A 9,482-nucleotide genomic window follows, 5' to 3' on the forward strand; every position below is an offset into this window, starting at 1 on the left:
TAAATTTGGCGGGAATTTAATTTGGTGGTCGCCTAAAAATTTAACCTTAAGATGGCGTCAAAACAGCGAAAAAATAACACCTTAAAAGAGATCATATTTTCAAAATGTATATAATTTGGCGGATGGCGGAAAAAAGAATTTTGGCGGGAACTTAATTTGGCGGATTTCAGTTAAATCCGCCAAATCCGCCAAATTTTCTTTCCGCCAAAATTTCTTCCTTTAAGGTATTTCATAGTTTGAACCCCCCCTTTTTTAAGGGGGGGGATCCGAGTTTTCAAGGAAGGCTTTATAGGGGGATGGGCAATTTTCCAGTTAAAATGGGGGGTTTGAGCTTATAGGGGGGGATCAAATAAAAATGGGGGGGATGGTAACTTTTAGTTAAAAATTTTTTTTTATTATGTTATATGTTGATTTAAGTCAATAAAATTTAATATCACATAATTTCGACTTATCTGATTTATTCTCACTGCACTCTGTTTTGAATCAGATTTTGTTTTTCCTTGTTTTTTAACTATTGCCAATAAAAATATATTTCATTTCATACTTTTTAGGGATCTTCTCAAAAATATAATCGATTTTCGATTATTAAGTTCGATTAATGATTCGACTATTTAATCGAATAGCTGCCTTCGTTTAGTCGAATAGCTTCGACTATTTAATCTCCTATATTCGATTATTTAATCTCCTTTATTCGATTATTTAATCCTTGTATTCGATTAATTAATCCTTTTTCGCTTATATCTTAGGGATCCTCTCAAAAATACCGAATTTCGGTAAAATGGTTTTCGGTTAAATTCGGCTGTTTGTTTTGGACAATTTCCCCACCCATCGCAAGTGAAAGAGGATAAAAAATGCTAAAAAATGATATATAAAAAAGTACAGGTTGTAATCCAATTTTCATCGATTTTTCATTGCCTTGAAGTTATATCTTTTTTTCAAATGCTGTAACGTCAATTTTAACTTCACGTTTCAATGGAAGCGCAATTTCGAAAAAGAAATCCCTTTATTTTACAAATCACCAACACATATATCTACTCATTCTCTTTAGCATTTTTTACCTCCAAAATAAATAAAACTTACTGGTTATCCTTGGGAGTTTTTGATATCCAAAAATGAATCACCATTAATAAAAACAAAGTTTAGATAAATAAAGGCTCCCATCGAAAACTGAATTTCGAGGGGAGGAAAGCGGCTAGTTCGAAACGCAGGTCACAGGTCACAGGTCAACAGGTCACAGGTCACAGGTCAACAAAGTGCAGACCGGAAAAAAGATAATAAGATCATAACATATACATAACATAACATCAATACATAACGCATTAAATTACAAAAAAGTAATACATGTTATTTAGATATTATAAAATGACAATTGAATAAAATAACAACCTAGTGACACTTACTTACAAAAATAATGACAAAATCATAAAATATGATGCCTAACAAGACAAAAGCACGAAAAATATTTATCATACAAAATGTGATGTGGATGGTGTGAATGGATAAAAAATGGCACCAAACAGAAGCTTGCAAGGTCCCTAAGAGAGTGGTTTTAGAAGGATGGAACTAATTAATTATTCAGTTATTATTTTAATGACTTAATGACAATTTTTGACAAAAATGTTGACAGAATCACAAAATATCATGTCTTACAAGAGAAAACACCAAAAATATTTAGCATACCGAATGTGATGATAACAATATGGCTGGATATAAAATTACACCAATCAGAAGCTCGTGAGTTCTCTGAGAAGGTAGTTTTAGAGCGATGAGTTTTATTATATGTAACCATCATATAACATTACAAACATTACAATATGTAATATACCTGTTACACGTATAATATGGTTTTAAATTTTCTGGTCTGCGTTATACACGGCGCAAACTGCGAAAGATCGATAAAAGCACATGGTTAAATTTTGATGTTTGAAATGGTTTTATATGGATGAAATTGCTTGAGAATTATGTTTTTGATAATTCTTTGTGTTTTCCAAACATTTTCCTCTGCAATGACATTGATTAGAGTCAACCTGTCATCACTGACCTGTGACCTGTGACCTGCGACCTGTGACCTGTGACCTGCGTTTCGAACTAGCCGGGAGGAAAGTCTGTGGTGAAAACTGAAGCAAACAAAGCATTCCATTTCCATACATACATACCTCTTACAACCATATCTCAATGTAATAAATTTTATAACTTTCTGTTTTCAAAGTCTTTTCAAAATATGAATAAGATCACAATAATAATATATAATTGAAATAATAATATCACGAAAAACAATGCAACGACTTCATTTTTTAGATGACAAAAAGTGTAGCATCAATTCTGTGCGATGATTCGATCTCTTATCTAGCCATTAAAAAAAACTTGGATGTAAAATTCGAATCTATTCTTGCAAACAGAATAATAGAGCACGACTTAACTTGTAAGAAAAAAATGTTGCATTGACCAATCAAAACGCCATGATTGACGTTTGCGAACAGAACAATAGAGCAAAAGAATGTTTTTTTCCTGCTTTTATATGACGTAATGACGTATTCTTGATCTTGTGAGCGCTCTCCCTTTTATCCTTTTATCTTTTTTTTTGTTTTGCCTTTTTGATTTGAACATGAACACAACGATGGAGTGCTATTTTCGAATCGAAAAACAATAACAAAGAAATAAGAAGCAACTGTGTTGAGAGGTTGATAACAGAGGAAAGTGTTTGGAAATTAAAAAGATAGAAAAAGATAGAAGTACTTTATCGTGGAGGGATCGTGGAATTGTTATCCAAACATTAAGAAACTTAAAGATCATGCGATAATGTGATTCACAAAAGGATTATTTTATCATTCCATAATTTATGATGCCCCTTGGTAGATCAAAAATCCTTAAAGGTAAGAAGAATTATGCAGTCATTGGTTGATTTGACTACGGCTTTTTGAAAATATTTTTTTCTTGTCTTTCAAATCCACAGTAGACAAAGGCTTGTTTGCGCTGTTTTCGATCTACGTAAGAAAAAATAACCGATATTCGACCATGTTTTGGAAAAAATTCGATTATATTTTGGAATCAAAAGGATTAATTAATCGAATAATAAGATTAAATAGTCGAACCGAGGGGACTAAATAATCGAACTGAGGGGACTAAATAATCGAACTGAGGTGACTAAATAATCGAATTTCGATTGTTAATAATCGAAGTACTTCGATTATTTAAGCGTTTTTTTCTCTTAAATTCGATTATTTAAGCGAATTTATTTTTGAGAAGATCCCTTAGGTACTGTGACTTAAGGTAACTTCAGCATATATATGATTTAACTAGCGTACTACCTCTGAATATTTGTCACTTACAGTCATGTCATCCTAGTAGTGTTTAGTCAATAAATAATTCTTTTAGTCAAATAATTTTTTTAGTTAAAAAATAATTAATAAAAATAATGAACTACCTATGCATCATTGCAATTTTTGTTCCTTTTGTCGTTTTGGCTGGACTCATTGGCTGGTCTTGCATCAAAGGGTAGGCCTAATGATACCTTATAGAGATCAATTTTTGCAGATATTTATGAGGTTTTTTCAAACTCTGGAAATTTAATCCTCCCAAAAATTAGTCTTAAATAAAATTAAAGTTATTTAAAATTCATGAATGGATTTTTGAATTTGTATTATTTTAAAGCACAAAAAATTTCAAGTGTTTTTTTTAACATTATGTTTTTATGCCATAATCCTACAATTGCTATTATCATAATTTTTTTAACGTTTTCAGTCGAACTCATCAGTCCGATTTAGTGGAGGAGGAGGAAATGGAAGCAAAGACCCCACAGTAAGTGAAGATTCTGACTGCTCTTTTAACTTTTTGTTGTTATGAAATTACATTTTCTTTTAAAGTCTTTGGAGAAAGAGTTGCCAAAACAAGTTCCCCTTAAAGTTAAATAACATTTTGCTAAATTTTCTCGTTAAATAAAACAAAAAAACAATAATCAGCCATTTCATTCTCCAAAAGTAACTTCTCATAAGAGCTTTCATTATTTACAAAATGTTATAGAAGGTATTAGCAATAGCTTTTTAAAGTCAATAACCATCATCTTTCTGATGACAGCAGTAGATTATTTAGGTTATATTAGTAGAATAATAAATATTTGCTTTTTAATTCATTATTCAGATCAGTGGATCCAGTCCAAATCAATTCAACTTCAAGTTATGTTTAGATGTTAGATGTTCATAGTTATGTCTAATTATGATAATATATTTTTTATGCAGCCCTGTGAATTCAAACAAAATTATATCGGCACGGAAATTTTGCCGACCTAGAGGTCATTTTAGGTTGGCAAAGCCGTCCTAAGTAGCTTGTTTAGGTCGGCAAAGACAATAAATTTCCTACAGTTAGTTTAACTATCCTTAATAATTGTGTTAATAAGTTTTATGTTTTATAAAGAGAATGGAATGAGGCTCGATTATCATGTGTTATCAAATGATAACACAATTAGATTAACCTAACAAATAATATTTTTCCTCTTTAGGTCGGCTTGCCGACCCAAAACATTTCTTTTGTCTGCACGCCGACCTAGAGTGTAAATTACGTCGGCTTTCAGGTCGGCATTGCCGAATGCCAACCTGGATTCACAGGGCTGTTTATGTTCCTTTGTTATCTATTTTTTATAATTTTTTATATATTACTGTAAAAGAAGAAAAAAGTAAAAAGGTTATAAATTGGAGCTAATTTATTCGCTTAGGTTAATTATCGATCCCGCATCTCCTGCACTAGGCCTTTCAGGGGTTGCTCATCCCGCTTCTACAGGATATCTATGCCGTCGGCTCTTTGCTGCCATTTTATCTATTTCGGTATCAGCTGCCGGCAATTTATCTTCAGCTAGTCCCGCCTGCTAGATCTCCTTAAAAATTGATCTCACTCCTATTTCCTACCTTTTCTACTGCCTGATCAGAGTGAGAATGAATTTACCTCCCACCCACCCAACAGTTGCTTTTTTTCTTATCCTCGTTGTTTGCTTTTGCTTTTATTTTCTATTTTTAGGAAACACCACCAGATGATGTCAACGCCTGCTTGCAACCCTGCGGTCTTTCGGTCCTAGAGTTTTTCCTGGTGCCAGTTTTTTTAGCCCAAGGACCAACCATTTGGGATGTGCTGGGTACTTACTAATCGGTGGCTTCAATTCTGAATCTGCCCATTTCAACAAACTTTATTGCCGTAACCATTCACGTTGGCTTGGACGCTATCCACAGCTCTTTCAGTCAATTCTACACTGGCTTGGTCGCTACCAACAGTTTTATAAGATATTTCTACACTGGCTCGGACGCTATCCACAGTAAATTCATACCTCAGATAAATGCTCGACCGCACATACTCAAACACTCACACACTGGCTTGGACGCTATCCACAGTAAATTCGTACTTCAGATATATGCTCGGATGCGATCCGCACATTCTCAAACACTCACACACTGGCTCGGACGCTATCCACAGTAATTTAGATCCCACACACTGGCTTGGATGCTATCCACAGTGATTTAGGTTACTCACACATAACTTATTTCTTTTTAACATTGTGTAGCAATTAGAGGTGTTGGCTTACCTTCGGTAATCTTAGGGCCTCCTACATTTCTAGTGCCTTGTCCTGGCTGCTCAGCCCGACAGTGGACAGGCTTATTATCTCTTTAGAGGAAGGTACGCAGCACATCCCCAATGTTACCCCAATGCAATTACCTCGCGTTTTATTCTACCTTGATTACATTTACTTGCTTACATTTACTTGATTACATTTACTTGATTACATTTACTTGATTAATAAACATTTCGACTCTATACATACTTTGTCTCTATTATTCTCTGATCCACTTCTTAGGCAAAACAGGATCGACATTTCAGACAATAGACTAAGTGATTGTAGCCTTGTCTCAAAATTCATTTCTAGGTTAGCTATTTCGGACAACATATTACACAAAACTCTCTGCTATTGCTTTTACATATATCACATACTTCTCCACAGATCAGATAATTAACGTGTGTTGTGATGGAACCTCGTGATCATGGCTCGCACCCCCCCCCGCCTGTGTAGGGGGAGCTACACCTAAAATTTGCCATATAAGAGGTGGGAGCTGCTTGTTTTTCCCGACAGGCGGGGGGAGCTCTATCTTGGGGGGGACCTGCATTAGTTTATGTAACTCTCTGGGGGCTAAATAACACTTCCTAGATATTGTTCTTTACTGTTGGTTTTTAATTTCTCTAAACCTTTTTCATGCAAAGTGTCATCTGATCCTTAAAATGCAAAAATGAAGACATTCTATTGCATTCTCTAAAAGTGCACACACATGTAAATAGAGCTTTGCGAATGCCATAAAATCTTTCCCCTATATACTGGGACCTAAAATTTTATCAGGCTGGGGGGACCTTGTTCTCAGGGGGGACCTAAATTTGGCGGGGGGACCTAGAACCCCAGTCGGAGCCATGCGTGATGAAAGGAAAGTTCTACTTATTGTTGTCTTTGGTATTCAATTTAACAGTTATACCTCAAAAAATAATTTTGTTTTGTTCTGTCTCCTTCTTTACTGAACATGTTTTAGTCTTTGCTAACAGTAACCCAGGATATCTTCTTGATTGATTGGATTGCTTCTTACTTTTTTTTCTCATTTAGAATATTTTAGAAAAACTACAGCAAAATCTGGTAAAATGAATAGATTGAGAAGTAAGCCGTTGTCACCAAGTTTTTGTGGGACAGGTGTAGACCCTGAGGGATTCCTACTTTGGAACATCTCAGAAACAATAGGTAAGGCACTTTTTTCGTTTCTAAATATTAAATAAAGCATCTCCTCTGATGTTAGTGGAAAAATTCGAATTTAGCTGGAATTTTAAAGCTCTGTGTTTGGGTTTTAGCTGCACTTACTGAATGCTTCACTTCAGTTTTTGATTCTTTTTCTAGGTTATGGAATTGTCACAACAAAGAATTTTCAAATGAAGGACTACCTTCTTGAATATATAGGTGAAAGAATCAGCACGTTTCAGAATTTTGAATAAAAAGATCATATTTATAAACATCTTATTTTAAAATTTATTTTGAAAAGTTGGATGGAATCTATTAAACTATCATCTTGCGCCTAATAATGTTTAATTGTGAATTTATTAGTTTAAGTCTGCCTGTCTTTCCAAAGTGAAAAGTTTATGCTTTTAGTAATTTCTATTTTTTCAGAATTTTTATTTAAGCTTGTTTAATTTTTATTAACAGGTGAAAGGATCTCTAAAGAGGAGGCTTTCAAAAGGGAAAGCATTTATAAAGAGGAGGGGATTGGATGCTACCTTTTTGATGTTGATGGAATCAATAAGAAAATCTGGTAATCATAAAGTTTATTTTACAATTCTCCTACCAAAAGGCGTAAATTTCATTGAATTGGCAAATTCTGTATTCTATGATGGCTAAAATTGTTTATTTACCAAGTTATAATTAAATCTCCTACCATTGAATGGGCTCTTACAGAAATAAAGACCTTTGATGGGAGGGTTGGAGAATATTACTTTTTAAATCCCCCCGGACACAAAAATTTTAACCCTGGACATTGCAAATTGACCATATGAACATGGCAGATTTTCAGATTTTTGAATCTTCTTTGATCTTTTATAGTATCGATGCCACCAAAGATACACATCATTTGTGCCGGTATGCTCATTAGTTTCTTTTTTCTTTTTGAATATATGCTTTTTTTACATATGAAATAATCTATTACTGACAGGTTACTGATTTCAAGCCCAAGTCGGCTTTGTTTGGTCACAATGGATTGTCAAAAGTTCAGTTTTTTTTAAATATCTCTGTTTTTATTCTAGCTATGTAAACGATTCTCCAGCTCGCTTGGCCAATTGCGTAATGATAAGGAAGGTCATCGGTGGGGTTGTCCATCTGGTTTTGAGGGCCACCAAATATATTCCCAAGGGCACGGAATTTGAGGTACTAAGTCATTCTACATTCAATACCAAAATTATTATGAAAGATACTTAAAATTGATTTGAAGAAGAAATTTTACCATTGAATATATACTATTCATTTAATAAAAAATATACTTTTAATGATATTTACAATATGAAATATAATTTGTTTATTTCAAATAAATAAGGTATGACTATGGTGTTGGTGAGGAGGAGATGCCCTGGCGAGCAATGGTAAATGTTTATGTTGTATATGCTTTTTGCAATTCTCAGCAGCCATTCAACTTTCTACAAAACAATATTGCGTTGAAGCTACTTTCTTGATCACGTTTTATTGGAATGTTGTATTCATTAAATGCAATTTTATTTTCAGGAATCATGTTGAAGCCTCAACTATATCAAATTGACATTGTCCCGCCCTCTCCAGTGAAAAAGGTATTCTTATTTCAGGTTGTCTTTTCCCATGTCACTTTTATTTTAGCATCTTCTGTTTCGATTTATATCCTGTTTGAATCGATTTGTTATTGCAATTTGTCATCTTTGCATTCAGGGCGCAAAATCTAGCACTCTCCTCTCACCAGCAAGGTAAGAAGATGTACTCATTATAATTTTACTTGAAGATTTTTATTTTTGAATAGTAATGACTGTATGAAAAACATCCAAAAATACTATATTTAATTATTTTTTAGTTGCGATATCTTAATACCATCAATTTCCTGCAACTTTTATATTAGTGCACATTATTTTTTATCTTTCCCTTTAAGCTTTGCACAGTATAAGTACGCGAAAATATATAGTGAAAGTCAATGGTACCACAACAGTATGATTTTGAAATATTAAACTTTCGCTAGATATTGTGTTTAGTGTGTTAGCCATCGGGTTTTTAAGAACTGTTTAGATACTTGCAAATCAAAATATATTTTTATCTTGTTCAGGATGAATGATGAAAGCTCCCTAGAGACCTTAAAGGTAATTTTTGATTCTATTATTATAATCTACACAGCGTAAGTTACTAATTGAATTGATAATAGTTGAATGTGATTGGTAAATCCGCGAAGAATCTGCCAGACTCTTAAAAATCTTTTTAATCAGATATATCACTAGCCTTTTTCAGGTATTTCAGACCAGCCCTAGATTCATAGTTTTATTGTTAGTTATATTATAGTTTGGCTTTCAGACTAAAGCAATCAGAGAAGTCTAGCAGAGTTCTTTGCCTCCAAGGTATACAAAAAGTTAATTTCAAAGTTTACAATTTATCTTAGTTAAGGTTTTTAAATTTAATATCTGTGACAGCGAGGAAATTGTGTTTTGTACTCATTTGACTTGATGTAAGAAAAAGTTTTTTGAAGTAAAAGTAAATCTTTACCAAATTTAATTTCTCTAATCTACCACTATATACATTTTTACTTGAAGTTGTGTCATATTTTTCAGGAAAGACCAATCAGCAAATGACGGCACAAATCAAAAATTATGATGATTTGCTCAAAGCTGCCGTCATTCAAAAGGAGTACAGGTAAAAATGACCTATCAAAATCTTGATTTGCTTTAGATTGACTTGAACTACAGTAATGTAATTA

General features: G+C 33.4%; 1 protein-coding gene and 2 long non-coding RNA genes across 3 annotated transcripts; all 3 read left to right on the plus strand.

Annotated features, from left to right (window-relative positions):
* Positions 1-3,396: 3,396 nt before the first annotated feature.
* LOC136807668 (uncharacterized) lies at positions 3,397-4,489 on the plus strand. Its single transcript, XR_010846704.1, has 3 exons — positions 3,397-3,495; positions 3,742-3,798; positions 4,138-4,489. It is a non-coding gene; the product is annotated as an uncharacterized lncRNA (long non-coding RNA).
* Positions 4,490-4,517: 28 nt separating this feature from the next.
* LOC136807814 (N-lysine methyltransferase KMT5A-like) lies at positions 4,518-7,655 on the plus strand. The gene is made up of 5 exons (XM_067064435.1): positions 4,518-5,505; positions 6,626-6,757; positions 6,911-6,970; positions 7,214-7,319; positions 7,607-7,655. Exons 2-5 carry the CDS (start codon positions 6,661-6,663, stop codon positions 7,653-7,655), a joined length of 312 nt encoding a protein of 103 aa, XP_066920536.1. The 5' UTR covers positions 4,518-5,505; positions 6,626-6,660.
* A 631-nt stretch (positions 7,656-8,286) lies between these two features.
* Positions 8,287-8,880, plus strand: LOC136807795 (uncharacterized). Its single transcript, XR_010846720.1, has 3 exons — positions 8,287-8,340; positions 8,456-8,490; positions 8,841-8,880. It is a non-coding gene; the product is annotated as an uncharacterized lncRNA (long non-coding RNA).
* Positions 8,881-9,482: the final 602 nt, after the last annotated feature.

The sequence above is a fragment of the Clytia hemisphaerica genome, unplaced genomic scaffold (assembly GCF_902728285.1).
Source record: "Clytia hemisphaerica strain Z4C2 unplaced genomic scaffold, Clytia hemisphaerica genome assembly, whole genome shotgun sequence".
In the NCBI taxonomy this organism is placed as follows: Eukaryota; Metazoa; Cnidaria; class Hydrozoa; order Leptothecata; family Clytiidae; genus Clytia; species Clytia hemisphaerica.